This window comes from Varanus komodoensis, unplaced genomic scaffold (genome assembly GCF_004798865.1).
Source record: "Varanus komodoensis strain SLA01 unplaced genomic scaffold, ASM479886v1 scaffold5, whole genome shotgun sequence".
NCBI classification, from domain to species: Eukaryota; Metazoa; Chordata; class Lepidosauria; order Squamata; family Varanidae; genus Varanus; species Varanus komodoensis.
In genome coordinates, this window is record NW_025336087.1 from 47,171,761 (window position 1) to 47,193,379 (window position 21,619).

Consider the following 21,619-nt stretch of genomic DNA (forward strand, 5'->3'; position numbering starts at 1 on the left):
TAAAAGCCGATTAAAAACCATCTAAAGGCATAAAGAGATGGAGCCAACCTACTCTCCAGTAGGACTGAATTCTACAGTTGGGGTGCTGCTATGGAGAAGGTCCTCTTTCTTGCCATCTGCCCCTTTACTTCATTAGGAGGAAGAATACAGAGGAGGGGTTCAGATGACAACTGCAGTGACCGGGTGGTTACACATGGAGCAAGGTGTTCTTTCAGAGAGCTTGGTCCCAAGCCATTTAGGGCTTTATATGTTATTGTGAACTCTCTGAAATGGGCCCAAACAGCAACTAGTAGCCAGTACAGCCTGTGCAGGACCAGCATAAGATGTTCATGAGCACCAGATACACTGCCCAATTTTGGATAAGTTGCAGTGTCCAGACTATTTGAAGAGGCAGCCCCCACATAGAGCACCTTGCAGTAATCCAGATGAGATGTTACCAGTGCATGAATGACCACAGCAAGGCTCTGTTCAACCAATTCGAGGCACAACTGATAAACCAGCCAAAGCTGGTAAAAAGTGCTCCTGGCTTACCAAGTCCACCTGAGCAACACGTGACAACTCAGGATCTAGGAACAATCCAAGGCTGTAAATTCCAAGACTATGGAATGCACTCCCCAGAGAGGTCCGCCTGGCACCGCCATTATATGTTTTTTGGCGCCAGGTTAAGACTTTTTATTTAATCAATATTTTAATATGTTTTAATATTGAATTTTATTATTGTATTTTTTTTTTACTTGCAGCCAGAGTGGGTCGTCAATTTATTTATGCTGTAAGCCATCCAGAGACATAAGTAATTGGATGACATACAATTTTTATTTATTTATTTATAAATAAATAAATCTAGTCCTTTAGAGGGAGTGCAACCCCATCCAGGACAGGTTGCAAATTCCCCAGTTGGACAGAGGAACTCCTCACCAACACGATCTCCATCTTATCTGGATTGAACTTTAGCTAATTGGCACACATCCAGTTTACTACTGAGCTCAGACATTCATTTAGAACAGTCACTGCTGTACCTGGGTTTGATGAGATAGGGAGAGCTGAGTGTCCTCCTGATGACCTCTCCCAGCAGTTTCATGTAGATGTTGAAAAGCACGAACAGGGCTTTGCAGGACTCCATGCCACAAGGATCATGACACAGAGCAAAATCTCCCACCACCACAAAGCTGTGCCCCCAACTCCCAATCTGGCCAACCTCTCCAGAAGGATATCATTGTCAATGGTATCCAAAGCCACTGAGAAGTCCAGGAGTATCAACAGTGCTGTGCGTCCCCTGTCTCTCTCCTGGAAGAGGTCATTCCACAGGGCAACCAAGCCAGTCTCCATTACAAAACCAGGTCTAAAGCTTTAGCAGGCTGTCCATAAACTGCTTGATCACCTTTGCCACAATACGGGATGCTGGTGATTGGTCAAAAGTCATTTACATCAGCGGGGTCTAAGCTAGGTTTATTCAGGAGTGACGCAATAACTGCAGTATTCAAAGCAGGGGCCACTACTCCCTCTCTTAAAGAGGCATTAACAACCTCCTGGACCCAGACTCAAACCGCCTTTTTAGATTTTCCAAGATGGGCAAGGATCGAGCGAGTAGGTTGTCATTTGATTTCAAGGAAGTTAGTATGCAAGAGTTTTTAGGATTATGACCTTCAAAAAGTCATAATATTGTAATTATTATTCTAAATAGACTTTATGTTTACTGTTCATTTTCCCAGTCTAAGAGCTAGCTGAAGGATAGTTTTTGCTTTCAATAATTGTATTAACTGTTCCAATATGTTAGCTTTATCCTACCTAAGGCACAGCTATACACAAGTGGCTAGTGAAGCCACAGGGAGGCAGAATTCCTGAAAGTTAGATCTTGTCCCCTCATTTTTTGATTAATAGAAAAAGAAAGAAGCTGAGTAAACTCTAGCCAGTAGACAATCATTTAGGATTTTTCTTCTTTAAAAAAAGTGCATCATAATGAACAGGAAAGCACATACTCACCCTTGTAACCAGCAGCATTTATTTTCCAGTCATTGGCAATCAGATGTCCTGCCCGTGAAGTTCTTACAATGATATGTTGTATATCTCTCCATGTCAGTAATCGACTAGGGGAAGACAATGAAATCCAGAGTTATTTCATTAGACAAAACAATTCAAAACAAAACCTGGAGGAGTGGGAGCAGAGCTAAACAGAGAAAGGAAAGGCAATGTAGTTTCACCTCCATCATTTTCAGAGTGGACAGTATTTTAACATGCAGGAAGTGGTTCATGATTACAGGAAGACCATTGTATGTATGTATGTACTTTCAACTAAACTCATTTTAATGACTTTAGCACATTTTGATGTGAGGTAGACAATTCACATAGTGATTAGGACAATAAAAAAGTTTCATACTTTAAACATATAGATGAAACTATAATAGAATTGTATATCAATTATTTCCCCAGTATCATTGATATAATGGAAGATTCAGTGTTTATCATGCCATTGTCTTGTGAATTTTATGGGGGATTATCTTCTTGTAATTCTCCTATGTTTTGCCACTGGCTCTTCCATCTTCCTTCTTACTGTAGAAAATGTGTTAAGAAAACAAGATGGAATTGCTGCACAATATCTTCTAATTTGTCACTCCAGGAGTCTCCACCTGGAAGTACCTCTAGTAATCTCATTTTGAGTGGTTCCAGGTGTAAGCATTCCCTGTAACAGCAGTTTCTTTCAAGGAAGGAGTTAGGAACTCTGGTTACTAGCTTGCAAGATGGATACAGCCCCTTCCTAAATTGATCTGCCAATATATTCCAATTAGCAGCCATTGGTGAAGTTCATGTTTAGATTATGCTTGTATGGCATGAAAGAGCATTGCTGTGCCAGACTCAGTGATACTGCAGAAAAAGATTGTTTTTGTAAACATTAACTAAAGATGTTAATAATGTTGCTAGGTGAGTTTACATTGTCAGGCAAAAGTAATCCAAGTCCCAGAGAATGCAAAGGGTTTTGAATATACTACAGGTTCTGAAATGCACCCATATTCTTTCAGAAACAGAAAAATCCCTAACACTGGAACAATGCAATTTTTTGATATTTTTGAATACTTCAAAAAGCAACACACCTAAAGGATGTCCTTGTATTCTCCACATGCAATCTCTCAGAGTTAAAAAAATAATGGTAATACTATTCGCATCTAGTCCTACAATTTAGTGAGATGAACAATAAAATGCTCAACAAAATTAATGTTTGGCTTTACAAAGATGGATAGTAAACAAAATTATAGTAGGAAGTGAAAGCTTAAGTACTCATAATTACCTACAAACCTTTTACATATGAGCATTTATATTTGCCATTTCTAGTACGCTAAGTTCTCATGTTTCCACTGACAGAAATTAAAGTTGCTTAGAACAATTCTTCAGAAGCCTTCAAAAAGGTGAACAATGATTATTGTGATCAGGATTAAAAAAACATAACCATGTGTTTGATATTCATAAGACAGAGCAGTATTCAGCAAGATGCTTGAATTGCCATCAGAACTTCTGCACCATTTAGATTTCCTCTTGCAAACAGTGCCACTACTTATATAAGTGAGATTTAGTGTGTGGGGGGGGAACCCAAATGAGTGGAAACTCTCATTTCTGGAAGGAAGCAGGTCAGCAATGCTCATATAAAGGAGTTCCACTGACAGCTTGAGTGCTTGTCTCCCTTGCATTAAGTGGTGGATCCCACTTGTGCAATCAAACTTGCAGACCAGTACTTGTGGATGGAAACTGTGGGAGCAGAAGGGAGTTAGTGGGGGGCATAAGAGCCTTTTTGGATACTGTCAAAAGAGTGATATTTGTAATTTTCCTAATCCTTGTTAATATATTCCAGACTTTAATTATGAGTTCAGCTGTTTGAAATGTCAGTTTCATGCAAGTTACATACAAATGAAAAGCAAACACAGCATATTGGTTACTTTCTTACGCAGATTAAATCTATGAGATTTTCTGCATTTGATACATTTGATACAATATGTGGTTTCTGCATATACTGTGTTGGATATGCTACTTAGCTTTTAGCTATGCTGAGGAACTTCCAGCTGACCAGAAGTCTAGGAAAAAGCATTTAGATATCTTCTTTGTAAAACTTGGACTGCACTAGTATAAAAAAGGTAAAGGTTTCCCCATGATTTAGTCAATTAGTGGTCTATTATCATTTCAGCTACATATTATAATCCAAACTCTCATTGGCAGTGGCTTCCTGTCATATCCATTCATCATTAGATTAGAGCTGTATAGATCAGCTATGTAACCAGAGTTGTTCTTAGTCAATGAGAAAAAGAAATAGCCAGTAAGTCACTGAAGCTACAATCCCATGCAAAGTAGCAAAAACTGGATAAGATAGAAAAACTATTAGGTAGATCCAAAATTGGCTGTTAAACAGTGTTCATCAATGACACCTTCTCAAACTGAAGAAAGATAACAAATGAGGTGCTACAGGGTTCAGTCCTGGGCCCAGTGCTCTTCAACATATTTCTTCATGATTTAGATGATGAAGTACAAGGAGTAATCAAATTTGCAGACAATACAAAACTGGGTGGAACAATGAACACCCTGGAAGACAGAATTAAGATCCAGGCAGACCTTGATAAGCTTGAACACTGGCTGAAAGTGACAAAATGAGATTCAATAAGGACTAATGTCAAGTCCTCTATCTAGGAATAAGAAACCAAATACATTGAGACAAGATGGGGAATATGTGGCTCGACAGAACTGAAAAAGTAAAAGACATTGGCATTATCATAGGCAACAGGTTAATTATGAGCCAACAATGTGATTCAGCTGCAAAAAGGGCAAATGCTATTTTGGGATGCATTAACAGAAGTATTACTTCCAAATTGCAAGAGGTAGTAGTTCCCCTATACACTAGTCAGACTGTGTCCAGTTCTAGGCACCAAGATTTAAGAAAGATGCAGAAAAATTAGGGTACAGAGGAGGGCAACAAAAATGATCCACGGTTTGGAAACATTGTCCTGTGAGGAGAGACTAAAAGAACTGGGTATGTTCAGCCTTGAGAAGACAGGTGGGGACATGATATCACTTTATAAGTACCTGAAGTACTATCACAAAGAGAAAGGACAAGATCTCTTCTCACTCATACCAGAGTTTAGGACAGAGAACAATCAGTTCAAGCTGTGAAAAACCAGATTCATGCTAGATATCAGGAAAAATTTCCTAACCGTTAGAACAGTACAACAGTGGAACCAGCTGCCTGGAGAGGTCATGGGCTCTCCCACACTAGAGATTTTCAACAAGAAACTGGACAGTCATCTGGGTGGGATGGTATGAATTGGTATCCTGAAACAGCAGGGGGTTGAACCTGATGGCCTTCTTGGCCCCCTTCAATTCTACTATTCTATGATTCTACGATTTAGACAGGAAAAAAAAAGACCCACATGTTGGCCAGGGCTTGCTGGGAATTCTTTATTTTTCTTTTTTGCATAAACATGCAAATGTTTACACTTGAAAGATGACTCTAACAGGCAAGTGCCCCTTATGTGCCAACATATCATGTCTTCACACATCTTCAATGTGAATGTTCTCTATTAGAAGACGAGTTAGCCCTAGCAAAGCTTTGGCATTTGCATTAACATATATTTGAATCTTTCCTAGCCTTTATGGATTGGCTTCAGATTTGATACTGAGCAAGTACAGAGCATGTGTACTGACTTTAATTCTGATGCACAAACTCCAAGGGAGAGAGAATATTACATGTATGCTTTGGTCTCCTTCAAAATGGATGCATCAGTATTGGTTTTCCAATTTGGACCTCTTTGATAGTGGCTATGGGCTGTTCCAGCTGTTTCTGGAAATGACCTTCTGAACACTCACTACATTGAATTATACTCGATACTCTTCCTGGTGCTTTCCAGCAATTTGCTAACACTCCCCTCCCCTCCCTGGCAACTGCCACCTGAGGCTAGGCTTTCATAGGACTGAATATGTTTGTGATCAAAGGGTGGTTTTAAAAATCTGATTTTAAACAAAAAGGAATGAAGAACAATCTCAACTGCGCATCATGATACCTGTTTTTTATATGTGGCACATCTGGAAAGACTGATCAAATATAATATGGCAATTTCAGAAACATGTAAAAGTATAACATCCTATAACCACAGAGCCATAGTTTTAAAAAATCCAAGCCAGAATGTCCTGAAACAAATTCTATAAATGTATTTTATATGCTACAACTGGGCTGCATTTGACCTCACAAGGTACAGAATACAGACATGCAATGGTTATATGTTCTTTTTGAGAGCTCATGGGAAAAGTAAACAAGGGGTTTCTGCTTCCAGAAATGCTGCACCATGGTGGCAGTTCTGCATTTGGTCTTTATTTAAATAGTTATGCATCATTACCTTTTCCAAGCTTCTGACATGTCACAAAGTATAATCTGAGTGGTTAGATCTACTTGTTGTTATTCTTTGTAGTCACTAGAGGACACTGTGGTGTCTACTAATGTGCCACATAGTCAAAATGGCCATATTTCAAATTTTTCTTCTGTATATTAATTAACATATTTTGATTTATATCTACAACATTAACTACTTACTATTAGCATCAATCTTTCTTAATCCATAAAATAAAAACATTTAGTCCTGTGGTTGACCCGAACATGAACTGCGTATGATTTGGGGGCCAGCTGTGCTGTGACTAATTTCTCAAAATATATTTTGAGTTTTGCTAGGTTTGGAAATTTAGCTACGCACAGCTTTGAATTCAATTGTTTAGTTTCCTGCTGCTCTTCTTGTATAGGTCTAGCAGGCAGTCTGGCAAGAGCTGAGGAAAGCAAACAGCAGAGGGAATTGTACTGACAGAAATGTGGATTCTAAGTGAGACATTATTTACTCTAGGGAATGTGATTTTGCTTTAAAACGAGGCACATGTTCCCTAGAGTAAATCAGTGTTTCACCCTGCTTTCAGAAGCAAATTCAGCAATGGGGGGGGGGGGTGTACGCATTGGGTAGGGGAGGGGATTTGGCTCCTCAGCCCCTGACAACTAATTCCTTTCCATTTTTTTCTGTCTTGATGCCAGAATATCAAAAAGGAAAAGCCTTTCTTGCTTTGTACACCCACAGACCCTTGACAATGATATCCTTCTGGAGGGTTGTTTGAATACTCAGATGACAACTCAAAGAATGATGGTTATAGATAAGCCACCTGGCTTTCTTCTTCATGGTTTCTGTACATCACATATATGGATAATTGACAAGTTTACTTACCAGAGGCAGGCCAGTGGAATTATTGAAGAATCAGAGAAAGTAGCAGTTTTGCATGGACATCAAGTCAGGCAACCAAGTAGGAGTCCTACATAGGTCCAGTAGGAGGATGCCAGCAGAAAGAGCAGAAGTTGACATTGCCCAGGTGGAATGAACCTTTAACCAGTCAGTTGCCAGTCAGCCAATTGATTTTTCCAAGAAAATCATTTGTATTACCCAGGATTCAAACCTTTAAGAAGAGAATGGGAGGTCCTTCTTTTTGCTGATATAGCTAAGAAACAAGTTTTGTGACTGGTAGAACACTTCAGTTTGTGATTGACTCCAGAGTGTGGAGAGTTGACTCCAATATTGTGGAAGGAAATGCAAAGAAATCAGGTTGATATGAAAATATGAGACCACTTTAGAAACTTAAGAAGGATCTAAATGAAGAACAACCTTATCCATATGAAAGACATGCATAGAGGGTCACCTGCACAGAGTTCATTGTAATGGTGGGCAGACATAATTGTCACAAGAAAAGCAGCCTTCCAGGATAATAGAGGCATATCAATTGTTGCCGTTTGTTCAAATGATATCTTCATCAGGTTGCAGAGAACAATCAACAAGCTCCATTGATGGGTTGTGGAACAAGCTGGAGGAGCAAAGTTAGAGAGCCTACATACTAATCAATGAAGCAGAGAATGGGATAAAACTGAAGAACCTTGTACTGGAATATGAAAATCTGAGATTATTGCCAGTTAGACATGGATAGGAAAACCATTTAACTCATTAGAATAGTGAGTGTAGGAATGACCACAGTGGATGGCAATCTGAAAGAAGCAAATGCAACTCCCCTGTGCAGATTGGACATCCACCAATGATGTCCCAAGTAGGAGTTGGGATCTGAAGGTTAGGTGTGGTGAACATCTTCACTGGGTGGAAGGAGTGCAGGAACCAAAGTTGAAGTGACTTCATCTGCAATCTGGCTAGCAAGACAACTGCAACCATAAGAACTAGTAACCACTGAATTTGAAAAGTCATGACAACATGTTTGTTGTATAGCTTGGTGGTGAGCTTGATCAGAATGGAAGTCCTGTTTTCTGGTATGTGGACTATTGTTGAGATAGAGTCAAGACGGTCCCTGACATACATAGTCATCAGGAAAGGAAAAAAAAAGAATGCCCCCCTCCATATTTTTACAAAGGCTCAAAGAGTTTAATAGTGAGCAGGTAATCAATATGGAGCAGAGCAACAATATGTTTTAAGGTGCAACAAACAATGAGATATTCATGTATGAGTAAATGTGAACTCCTTGTAAGGGAAGATGGGCAAAGACCACAGGCATGTACTTCATAAATTTCTAGAGGGGTGTAGACAAACCAAATGGAAGACCAGAGATTTGGAAAGAATTACTTCTTATTTGGAGAAAAAATATGTGTTGATGTGAAAATACATGTCTTTCAAACCTGTAGAGGCAAACCAGTCCCTTCCATGCTGCAAGGGCAGAATAGCTGACAACACAATCATATGAAACCTAAAAGAATGCAGGAGTTGAATGCAGGATTGGTTGACGCCCTTTGTCTTAATTTGGTACTATGAAGTACTGTGAACAGAATCTGTACTGAAGCTGAAAGGGATAGTCTACCTCTAAGGCTAGAGATGGCTTGGTAAATCTAATGACACCAGTGAAGAGACATCATTGAATTTGATCCCATATCCCCAGTTAACATTAAAAGAACCCAAAGACCTGTTTTGATTCCAAAACAGGGTGAAAAGAGGATAGCCAAGAACTGAAGACAGAATGACAAGGGATAGGGCAAACTTAAGATACTGTTTAATGTCTACATGACTGAAAACAAATGCATCTACATAATGTGAATGCAGAGGGTGTGGACAAGAGAGTCATATGGTCTCTTTGAGAGAGCCTAAGATAATGTATCTTCGTCTGTTTCCCAAACCCCTATGTTTGTGGCTTCCTCAGAGCTGAGGTTTCTACTACATCTTTTCTTCTTCTTCAATGAAAATTATTCTTCATGGGTTTCAGTCTGACCTGACCCTAATCCTAACCCTGACCTTGAAACCAATCTTATCTGCCCAGTCCAGCCACCTGTATATTCATTCTGGGATGACATGAGAATAAGTAGATCTGAACATAATGTTCTAAATAAGATTGTACAAAGATTTTTAAAATACATGTCAATGGTTTAAATTAGCTCCTTCACATCTGTTTTGTATCCTATTTGCCATTTCCTCTTAAATAGTATAAGTGAGACCTATATCAAAATGTTTGCTCTCTCTTTCTCCCCCTTCCTTCGCCCCGTGTGTGTGTGCGTGCGTGTGCATGTGATCTATGGTGCCTCATACCAGGAAAATGCAAGTGCACTGTGCAATTCTGCTATTCCTTTATTGAAGAGATGAGGATGGGAGCCAGGGGCAGCTTAACTGTTTACATTCCTATCTATGAGGACAGGTATGTTATGCTGAGGGACTGGTTTGTGTGGCCCTCCTATAATATAATCCAAGTAAAATCTTGTTCCAGTGTCTCTTCAGTTGTGCTTCACCTCACTCACAAAGAAGTTCTTGTTCCTTTCTCAGAGATCAAATGTTATTTGAAATGCAACTACTAATGTGGAAGCGTGTGACCCACCCTATCAAGCCCACTAGTTCTTGGACAAGGAGTCACCTCTGCTATGTTTTCCTTAGCTTTTATTTCAGGGAAAAGGTAAGGGCTGGGATTCAGCAACCACAAGCTCTTCCCAACTCAGCCTCTCTGCAGCAGTTGAGCTGAGAGTACCAGTTCTTAGTTTCAAATAGTGAAGCAGGAAAGCAGTGCTCTGCAGCAGCTGACCTCGGAATACAATAGAACTCAGAAGTAACTGGTCATTGTTTATTTTTCAGTAGACATGCATAAAATTGAGCTGTAGCTTGCATGCCTTTAAAATTTCTAAGAGGGCTTACATCTAGGTTGTACTTATGATAGCTGTGCATGACTATAAACTCTCCATGTAGTTTGTTTCTGAATAGATTTTGAGAAACATTTTCAGCTTCACCCAATTCTGCCTTTGTTCTTGTCCACTTTTGCTTTTGTTCCCACCTGCCTCATCTTTGGTCCTGTCCACTACTGGAAACTAGACATTGCAGGGCGTGGGCAGGGGTGGGGATCAACATGGGACATTTTTACTGGTATTGTAATGTCTGCCTGACTCATGGACATATGACATGATGCCCACGCCAAAGGGTCCGCCATGCACATTTTGCCACTGTACCTTTAATTTCTTCAGGTTACTTGTATCATGACTTTTCAATATGCTGTGGCTCCCCCCGAACCCCAAGGTATGGATTTATTCCAGTGTGGTACTGAGGGAAAGAGTAGCAGCTTCACTGGGCTGGCGCCTGAGGGAAGAATAGTGCTGCAAGAGGAAATGTCCTTTCGAGCTTCACCAAAGCACCAGCAACATGGAAGAGCTTTCACTAGAACAAGAAATGAGTCAGTAGCTGCCAGCTAGAACTGGAAACCTGCAGATATGCCAGCTAATGCCCTCTGTGATGAACTCCCATGGGTTGCAAACCCTCTTGAGACTCAAGAGTGGCCAGTCTTAGCTTCCTTTACAATGAAGGGCTTTTGCTCAGTGGTTGCCTAAGGCTCTGGGCATTCACATAATGGCTCACATTCACACATTGCTGGTTCTATGCCAGTTCTTATGCTTCCATTTGTGCAAGAGATTATATCTGTTTTTCAAATGGAAGAACACTGCATAAGAATAGTGAAACTAAATGCAATACTCTGGTGCAACATATAAAGCAGCCTTTCCACAATTGTTAGATTACTTCCTGCATGCAGAAGGACACTTCCACATGGAGAAGATATCCAAGCCAGGATATCTCACAAAAATAATTATGAAGATGTTATAGCTAGAACTGCTGAAACAAGCTACTGAGATGTTGACGTTTCACGTGTTAAAGAAATGTACTCTAAACATATTTAATGAAAGTGTTTTCCAACTTAATGCAGTGAGATGTACTAATATTGGGAAATCCCTGGTTATACTAATGGCACTGATTTGTGCAAACATTGCAAAAAGTACATCACTCGTATTGGGGATGTCAGAGAAAATATTACTTTTAAATAGTATAGGACTATGCAAGTTGAGTTAATGCATAATGAAGTAACAGAATTACCACACTTACATGGGACAATAATGGCTACAGACACACATTATTTTTATTATAGAAGTTTTGGAATGTAAGTTATGCAATATAGTATCACTCAGACATAGATTACAGTGCTGTAATGTCCTGCATTCTTTTAGCTGACAGTCATAACTCATACAATTGTGGACTATTTGTTGACTCAAGAGATTTCAGTTGAATCACTTTCTGCAGTTGCTGCATTAGATTTTTAGTTATCTGGAAACTGATGATAAAAAATTCCAGGAAGAGAATGATGAGAGATTGTAGGTACTTATGACTTATAAGATGTAGTAAGATATAGTTCTATCATACATTATATAATCTAATATTGGACCAAATATGCAACATTAGGAAACTCATATAAACTCTAAAAAAAAAAAAAAATCAGCATCCCTCTGTCATGTTTTACTTCCCCATCCTCTGCCAAATCCTTCTGAAAATCCTCATTTAGTTATTCAGAAAACAAAGCCTTAAGTGAGGCATAATCTGTACCATAAGAAAAATACAACTGATATTTATGTATTATTTTTAAAAGTACTGACTGGATAGCTATCTTAAGCTTTTATTTTCACGAAAGATAAACCATCATGTAAACAACAAATGCCAGCTCCTATTGTTTCAAAGAAAATATAGGATCTTACATTAAAACCAATCTTAGGTGCAAATTTTAACCTACAAAGCCCTATACACCTTGTAACCACAATATCTGATGGAGCATCTGTCTCAGCCACAACCTATTTGGACATCTGGGGATTTCTTCCAACTGCCATCTCTTAAGAAGGCCTGGGAATTGTCAGCAAGGGTGAGGGGCTTCTCAGTGGTGGCTCCCATAATTATGGAGTGTTCTCCTCTCTAAGTCCAGCCAAATGCCAACACTGTGATTTTTTGAGGGAGATTTTTTGCATGCATGTGTGTGTCCACATGAGTGCCAGGTTAAGACTGTTGTCTGCTCACAGATATTTAATAGTGCAAGATGGGGGCACTGATGTCAGCTGGTTTAAACAGATTTAGTATCATAATGAAACTGTTTTTAGCTCGTGAAATTTCTTTAAATGTTGTATATTGAAATGCTGTGCTATATTTTACCTGTGAATATTTTATATTTTTTTTGCAAATTATTTGAAACTGCCCAGAGAGTTATTGGGTAATACAGAAATGAAATAAATTCTTATCATCATCTTCCCCAGCCATAATGCTCAGTAGTCAGGAATAATAGGAATTATACTGCAACTGTATCTAGGGAACAAGTTTGGAAATCACTGCATAGTTGAGTACTATGAGGACAGACCCTGGGCTCATGTTTTCCATCTACCTCCTCATGTTCCAGCACTATGAACAGAATGAAGAGATACCATGCAATCTATAAAATCACTAGAGTTCTCTTTTACATTCAATTACAATTTCTTAACAAGTTTGGAGCATGAATGATGGTTTGATCTAGGCTTGTTTGAACAAACCAAAATTAGTTTGGATTCAGCAAAAGGAATCTAATGAGTTTAAAAGCAAAAACAGATGCATCTGATCCCTCTTCTGGTGTAGTCCCAAGGAGAAAAGGTATGGGAAGAACTCATCTGCTGCTTCTGCATTTAGCACCAAACTGATCTTAGTATTATAGACAAACTGGGGCTTTGTACACTAGTTTGCAGCTGTTTCAAGAATGTAAATAAATAAGAGCTTTACTTACACCTATACTCTTCATCTTATTTATTTTATGTGGTAAAATACTTATATGCAAGAAAAGAATTTAAATTTATCTTCCGTCATTCCTTCAGGGTGATTATAATAGATATTGACAAACTTCCAGTTTGACTCCTGTCCCCAGACCCAACTATCAGGATTGCTTCACATATTAGGTTCTCTGACACAGAATTTCTTGTTTGTCAGGAAATTGTTGTTTGAAACCTTCGTTCTTGCCATCTTGTGTGATACAGTGATAGCGTATCTTGTCACCTTGCCTATCTAACTTATATGTAGAGTACATCATGTGAAAGGCCAGACTTGATGAATCACAAGCTTGAATTAAGATTGCCGGGAGAAATATCAACAACCTCAGATATGCAGATGATACCACTCTAATGGCAGAAAGTGAAGAACTAAAGAGCCTCTTGATGCGGGTGAAGGAAGAGAGCACAAAAGTTGGCTTGAAACTCAGCATTAAGAAAACTAAGATCATGGCATCTGGTCCTATCATTTCCTGACAGATAGATGGGGAAGAAATGGAGGTAGTGACAGATTTTATTTTCCTGGGCTCCAAGATCACCGCAGATGGTGACTGCAGCCAAGAAATTAAAAGTCCTTTGCTCCTTAGGAGGAAAGCTATGGCAAATCTAGACAGCATAAAAAGCAGAGACATCACCCTGCTGACAATAGTTTGTACAGTTAAAGCTATGGTTTTCCTATTTGTAATATATGGCTGCGAGTGTAGGACCATAAGGAAGGCTGAGCGCTGAAGAACTGATGCTTTTGAATTGTGCTGTTGGAAGAGACTCCTGAGAGTCCCTTGGACTGCAGAGATCAAATCAGTCAATCCTAAAGGAAATCAACCCTGACTGTTCTTTAGAAGGTCAGGTACTAAAGCTGAAGCTCAAATAGTTTGGCCACCTAATGAGAAGGAAGGACTCACTGGAGAGACCCTGATGCTGGGAACTATTGGAGGCAAAAGGAGAAGGTGACGGCAGAGGTTGAGGTGGCTGGATGGAGTCACTGGGAAGGTGGGTGTGGGATTGGCTGGCCTCCAGAGGATGGTGGAGGATAGGAGGACCTGGAGGAGTATTGTCCATGGGGTGGTGAAAAATCGGACACAACTTCATGACTGAACAACAACACAGTGATAGGGGAGCTCATTTTAAAACTATGTAGAACAAAGCAATTGCAAAACATATCAAATGTATATCCTTTCTCTGTGTGAGTCACCAACCCAGAGAAACTCTCATTAATCTTAATTAACTTAGCACTCAGTCTCCCATGAGATAGTTATTTAACCTCTTGTTAAGTCTCTTGAAAACAGGGAAAAAGATGAATTAAGGCTGGTAACCAATAATGATAGATAACTGGACTCATCTCAAAAAAAAACAAAACAAAAAAACAAACAACCTTCTTACCAGAAAAGAATTCCCAAGCACCTCATCAACATTTCCTTACTCTTTTTGGATTGTGCATGCGAAACAATTTTTAGTATAAAACAGAGTAAGCTGGTGGGGTGGGGGTGGGGGTGGAATATGTGTCTGTGTGACTGACAGCCAAATAAGAAAAAAATCACAAATCTTCCACAAATGACACCACAAGGAATTACCTCTAATCTTCAATATTCTCAAAAATACTTTTTACAAGGAATATAAAAAGTATTAGATTGAAAAGGCTGAATGGAAGATGTTTGTAATTTATTGTTGCTGAAGCCTTTCCTTGCGAAGGTTATCCTCTCTCCAGTGTTACAACCCACAGATATTCCAGCAGACTGTAGAGAAGAAAAGGAGAGGAATGACAGGGCCATTCTACTAGCCCTACTCAAAGCATGAATTCACCAGTTTTCTCTCCCTGTTCTCTTTTCCTTGTTAGTTGTATCCTTAATACTGTAAGCTTACAGGCAGGGGCTGCTTTGTTTCACTGATTATTTGTACTCTACTCTGGAAGAGTTTTTGGCAGAGGGGTAGCATGAAAGTACGGCAAATAAATGCATTAAATGAATAAAGTACGGTCCAATTTTGAATGTAACATGGGAGACAGGAAAGCATGATAGAGAGAACATGGACATAGCCTGTTCCCTACTCAGATCAATGGCAACACTTCAAATGACTTTAATGTTTGCTATTCCTTTGGCTTAATGTAATGGAGATGTAGCTATGGTACTTTACATATTACATAATATGGGAACGTAACATGCAAACCATGGGCTACATATGATCCCATCTCTATTGACACCTTATTTGGTTTTAAAATGGGGTGTGCAAAGAGAGAGACCTCTCTACTTTGTGTGTGGAGGGGAAATTAGGAAACACTTAATGAGATTAATGAGATGGAGAAATATGGAGGGTGTATGTTGAATTAGGTTTTCTGTAAAGAGCATTTTTTTGTGAAGTGCTCCATATAGCTAGTCCCCTGTTTGTGTCAGAGAAAAGAAAATGTGTAGGTTGTTGCCCCATGATTTGTGGTGAAGAAGGAGAAATAACTAGTCTCTATGCAAAAGAAGAAAACTTCTATTATGCTATGTGATGTCATGTCTGCTCAGAAGTAAGTCAAAATGAGTTCAAGAGGACTCATGTTCAGGTAAGTTTATCTGGAAATATGCTTACTGAGCACAGTTGGACATACATATGAGTAAACAGGAATTAGGCTGCATTGTAAGTTGCTTTCCAAGTATTATATAACGATAGTATTTTACATCTTTCCTTTAGCTCATATTAACAACTTCAAACCATTGTGTATTGCAGTGTCTCTGCTGTCCTATTAATTTGTAAGTAGGCTGTTTAGGAAAAAAAAGTGAAATTATAAAAGGCTTATATTCCCAACAAAATATTTTTCCTGTCTATAGTTTCCACAAAACTCCACCCCAAAAGGTCATAAACAGAACACAACACAGCTGCCTGGCTGTTCCACAAATTATCCATCGCTCAGAGGCTAATTAAAAGTCTTCCAGTATTTTCTGCAGCTTAAGATAAATTCAAATCCAATGATTCATCCAAAATTCACAACTAACATTGGGAATATATTTTACAGTGGAAGGAGCATCAAATTCTTCGTATTCTATGGAGAATTAACACATTTGTGTGCCTTCCAGTTTCTTAAGATCTCAAATAATATTGTCCTTTAGCCATAATTTACTGATACTACAGAGAAATAATGGGTCCTACATCTTTCCTCATTACCCCTAGGCATTATGTATACCATGATTATTTTGTCTGCTGGAACTCCACCAAACTAGTTTAACAGATTAAATTAGTTCAGAGACATGGAAAGTGTGAGGCACTGGAAGTTTTTGGACTCTAAATCCCAACATCTTCTGGAAAGGTAGTGATGGAAGTTGCAGATGAATAACATCTGAAGGGCTATCTGGATTGAATCCAATGCAGGTCCTACTTAGAGTAGATCCATTGCAATGAATAGCACATAAGTTAGAGCCAAGTTGGATGGGGCGGGGGAAGATCCATCTAGCTAAGCATTCTGTTTGCACAGTGGCCAACCAGCTTCCTATTGGATCCCACAAGTAGGACATGAATGCAACAGCTCCCTCCCATTCTTGTTCCCCATCAAGTAGTATATATCAGTCTGCTCTGATATTGGAGACTGCATATAGCCATCAGGACTAGTTGCTGTTGATAGCCTTTTCCTCCATGAATTTGTCTAATTCGCTATGGTGGCACTGGCTATGTCAAGACAACCCTAAGCCCCTTTCACTTCAATGAGACTACTCGAAGTTGCACTAGCACTGGATTCACCCTGGGTTAGTTGGTGTGACAAGACTTGAACCAAATCAGGATAGTATCAGGGAATCAGAGGCAACATCTTTTTTCATCTGATGGTCTAATTTGTAGAGCTGTGTAACCCACTGGTTTTGTTTTGATTTTCATGTGCAGTTTGCAATGCTTGCACAGCATGGACTTTTGCACATGTTCCAACTGGCCATGCACAAAATGCTTTCAGGTGTCAAGGCACTGCCTTGGACACTGTTGTCTCCCCTTTCCCCTTCTTCCCAAGACTCATCAAATGTACTTGTGATCAGCAGCTTGCACTGCAGAGTCTTGAATCCTTTCTTGTGAAGTAAGGAATTGGGACCAAGTCCCAGAATTCAAGTTGGGAATGCTTTTTGTTCACATCAATTTCCTCTGGCAGGTGGGAAAGGATCCTCCTTCTAAGCAGCTGAAATTATTTCTCAAAAAGCCTCTGCTTCTCCTTCCCCAAGTACATTTTCTGGGCCTGTTGGAAAATGAGGAAGGATTGGTGGTGATGAATGCTCAAAGTGTAGAAGACCTCCCCTAATTAAAGAGAAATCAAACAGAGGCACCTTCTTTTGCAAGTTTTCCTCTTCTTGCATTGTCCTTAAAGATAGCATTTGATGAACAAACCCGACAAGCCAATTCTGCTTATGTTTTCACAGTGTTTATGGAGCACATGGCTGCCTCTGTTTTTATTTCTTTTCTCCAGCAATGGCTTTCTGTGTGTATGAGATCAAGTCTGACATTAGCTACAACACTACCGGGAATCCATCAGTATTATGAATCCATATCAGTTCCATTTACATGGTCAAGCTGCAGTTATTATGGAAAGCATATTATATAAACACAGATATGTTTGAGAAAACTACACAGAAGAGATAAAAGGATGACAGACTCTTTCACACTGGAATCCTATGAGGAAGAACATGTAATATTAGAAAGTAAAGTAAAAGCTGCTCTGAAAGCACTTGGAAAGAATAAAGCACCCAGAGGAGATCAGATATCAACAGAACTATTCCAGGTTACAGAGAATGAATCAATCCAAATCCTAACAAAAATATACCAACAAGTATGGAAAACAAAATGTCCCACAGACTGGAAATGTTCAATATACATTCCAGTCCCCAAGAAAAGGGATGCTAAGAAGTGCCACAAATATAGCACCACTGCACTATTTTCCCATGTAAGAACAGTGATGCTCAATGTGTTGCAACAAATATTTTTTCCCTATGCAGAGTGAAAAATGCCTGCTGTTGGCATCTGCAAGCTGAATCCAAAAAGGAAAAGGCACTCAAGAGCACATCTCGAATAAAGTGAGGCTTAATCCAGACAAGATAGAGGTCCTGTTGGTATGTGGTTTGACCTTCCAGGTGAGTGATTTTAGCCCTGTTCTGGACAGGGTTGCACTCCCCCTAAAGGACAGGGTATGCAGCTTGGGAGTGCTCCTCGCCCCTGACCTGTTCCTGGAGCACCAGGTGCTGGCAGTGGCAAGGAATGTTTTCCCTGAGCTTCGGCTGATACATCAGTTGCATCCTTACCTGGATGAGCAGTGCCTGGCAATGGTGACCCATGCTCTGGTTACCTCTCATTTGGACTATTCCAATGCATTCTACGTGCAGCTGCCCTTGAAGGTGGTCTGGATACTTTGTTTGGTCCAGAACAGAACTGCCAGGTTATTAATGGGAGCAGCAGATACTCCCATATCATACTGGTCCTATATCAGCTACACTGGCTGCCAATTGAAGTCCAGGCCCAATTTAAGGTGCTGACAATGACCAATAAGATCCTAAATGGCTTGGGTCATGGATACCTGAAGGAGCACCTTTTCCCCTATGTGTCTGCCTGCCCCTTTTGATCTGAGGCAGAGGTCCTTCTCTGGGAGCCCTCTTTGAAGGAGATTAGGAGGATAGCTACTTGGAGAAGGGCCCTTTCAGGGGTGGTGCCCCGATTGTGGAACATACTCCCTAGGGAGGTTTGCCTGATGCTGTCGCTTTATTCTTTTTGGTGTCAGGCGAAGATCTTTTTATTTTCCCAATATTTTAACAGTTAATTAGTTTTATCCTTGTTTTTATCATCATTTATTGGATGCAGTGTGTTCTGTGTTGTTTGTTGTATATGGTTTCTTTGTTTTTTGTAAGTCATCCAGAGACTTTTAGTATTGGGACGGCATATAAAAACTTTAAAAAAATAAAAACAAATAATAAATATGTTGGCTACAGGACTGTACCAAAGAATTTCAAAAGAAGATCAGATTGTGCTTTACAGTTTACAGCAGAGCTGTTGACTCTGTGGATCACAAAAAGTTATAGATAGTCCTGAAAGAAATGGGTGTCTCTCAGCACCTGTATTGTAGACAAGAAGCTATGGTTAGGACAGAATGTGGGGAAATAAAATGGTTTTCTATAGGCAAAGGCATCAGGCAAGGGTATATTTTATGTCCTTATCAGTTCAATTTGTCCACAGAACATATCATAAAGAAATATGGGTTAGGAACAGAGGATGGAGTGAAAATTGGCATAAGACACATCAAAAATGCTGGTAATATACGCTGAAATTACTGGCAGAAAGCAGCAAGGAATTGAACCAACTCCTCATGAAAGTGAAAGAAGAAAGCGCAAAAGCAGGAATGCAAATGAACCTTATGGAAAATAATCTTGAGTACTGAAGAATAACAGAACTTTATGGTCAACAACTGAAAAATTCAAATTGTGAAAGATTTTGCATACCTTGGCTCGGTCATCAATTCAAATGGAGAAATTGCAGCCAAGAAATTCAAATAATACAGACTCGGAAGGACAGCAATTGGACAGAAAGAACCAGAAAAGATAATCAACATGTACACAAATGTATTCTCAATCACTGGGTATGGGCATGGAAGCTGACAGTGAAGAAAGTGAGCAGGAAGAAAAATAATTTGTTTGAAACATGGTGCAAGAGGAGAGCTCTGGGATAACTTGGACCAAGAGAAAGAGAAACAAGCAGGCTCTAGGACAAATCAGTCCAGAGATTTTCCTGGAAGAAAAACTGATGAAACAGGGCTGTCATGCTTTGGACACATCATGACTTGCTGGACAAGACAGTAATGCAAGGGAAAATTGGAAGCAGAAGAACAGGAAGACCAGATATGAGATGGACGGGCACCATAAAGAAAACTACTGCCTGGAGTTTGTGAAGGACAGGATATTTTGGAGGGCATTCCTTCATAGGGTTGCCATAATTTGGCGACAACTTGATCACATGTAGAAACAACAAAAATGGTTATATTGCATGCCCATCTCCATAGACTGGATGTGTGGAAAAGCACCTATACCGATTCATTTCTTGGAGCTACAGTTTGCGAAATTTATTCAGGTGAGAAACAATTGAACCTCAAACAAAACAAAACAAAATAAAATACTCTACACCGGTGTCAGTAGCCAGCCAGACCTTGCAGGCCTCCATCTCTGCTTCAGTAAAGCTCAGTGAGTCTTGCAGCTAGCTATTACCAGAGTTTTGTTTTTTTCTGCCAGGAACATGGTACTCTATGATGAACCTGCTCTTAAGTCATAAAACTCTGAAGCTATTATTATGCAAGGTACAATTAAGGATGGGTGTGGATTACTGACCAGAAAATGGCCTGGAAGAAAAGCAAGTAAAGTCCGACTGTGCTCTTGAAACCAGCACTGAAACTAGCATGGTGTGAGAGGGAGTGGCTAAAGGAGTGCCAACTTCAAAGGCAAATGTCAGGTTTGGGTCTCTGGAATGTCCCACTGAAGCTTGATTGGCATGGATGTTGCTACCATTTTGATGTTAGGTTAAAAGTTACTTATTTCCCCAGACATTTTAAAGTATTGTGCCAGTTTGTTTAGTGTACTCTGCTGTTTTTATGCTTTTCATTTGTTTTTATTGGTACATTCCACTGTATGATATTGTAGCATTTTGGGGTATTTTAGGTTTTTATGCCTCCTGGATAGCCTAGATGAAAGAGAAAGTTGAAGATACATAAATAATTTGGAGGGGATGACTTGCTGCAGCCATCTAGAGCTCTTCCAGTAAGCTGGCAACTGATGTTTTAATAATCCAAAGGGCCTCTGGAGCAATATCACATGAACACCTGACAACACCATGAATGTCAACACCTGACATTAGGATGGCAATCCTAAAAATTGCCATCTTTCTGCGAATTGCTGAACACTCTTGCTTTTCCCCACCCCAAAAGAGGTTGGTAAAATGAGGGCTGTGAGGTCACAATGAAAGTGACTGCAAATCAGAATATTCTACCTGTGCAGTATTTTGGCATCTGCCTCAAATAATACTGGGGGAAGGAGAATGGCCAATGAAGTGGCCAAGTCTGTGGATGAACCAACTGCTTGCCGCATGGTGAAATCTAAAGGACTATGAAGAATGTTTTCATAATGGATGAACATGAAACAATATGGCAAAGGAATTTCAGTGTAATTGAAAGTGGTAAACATAGTGCACAATACATTCAGATATGCACTGATGGGTTCTGAACTGACAGTGACTAGCTATGGAAGATCTAGATGGATAGTTCAATGAAAAGATAACTTAAATCAGGCTATCGTTTAGCAAGCTCAGAATGATCACTGAACCCATTCAGCTTGTACTCTCTTTTCCTCCTCCCAAGATGTACCAGCTTCAGTGCTATGACCCTGGTTTGTTTCAGGGGTCTCAAACTTGTGGCCCGCGGGCCAATTGCTGGGATGGGTGGGGCACAGGGGAGGGGCCCTGCAGCCTTCAAAGCGCCGGCGGCACCCGGGCCGGCCTCCAGGAGCAACGCGGGATGAGCGACCC

The 21,619-nt window shown here is 39.8% G+C and overlaps 1 protein-coding gene across 2 annotated transcripts in view; it reads right to left on the reverse strand.

Moving 5' to 3' along the window:
- The window catches only part of PCSK5 (proprotein convertase subtilisin/kexin type 5), a 250,488-nt gene that overhangs the window by 101,521 nt on the left and 127,348 nt on the right, over positions 1 to 21,619 (reverse strand). For both annotated transcript variants that reach the window (XM_044445944.1, XM_044445943.1), the window contains exon 10: positions 1,981 to 2,084. In XM_044445944.1, coding sequence (XP_044301879.1) covers positions 1,981 to 2,084 — 104 coding nt within the window. The remainder of the gene's footprint in view (positions 1 to 1,980; positions 2,085 to 21,619) is intronic.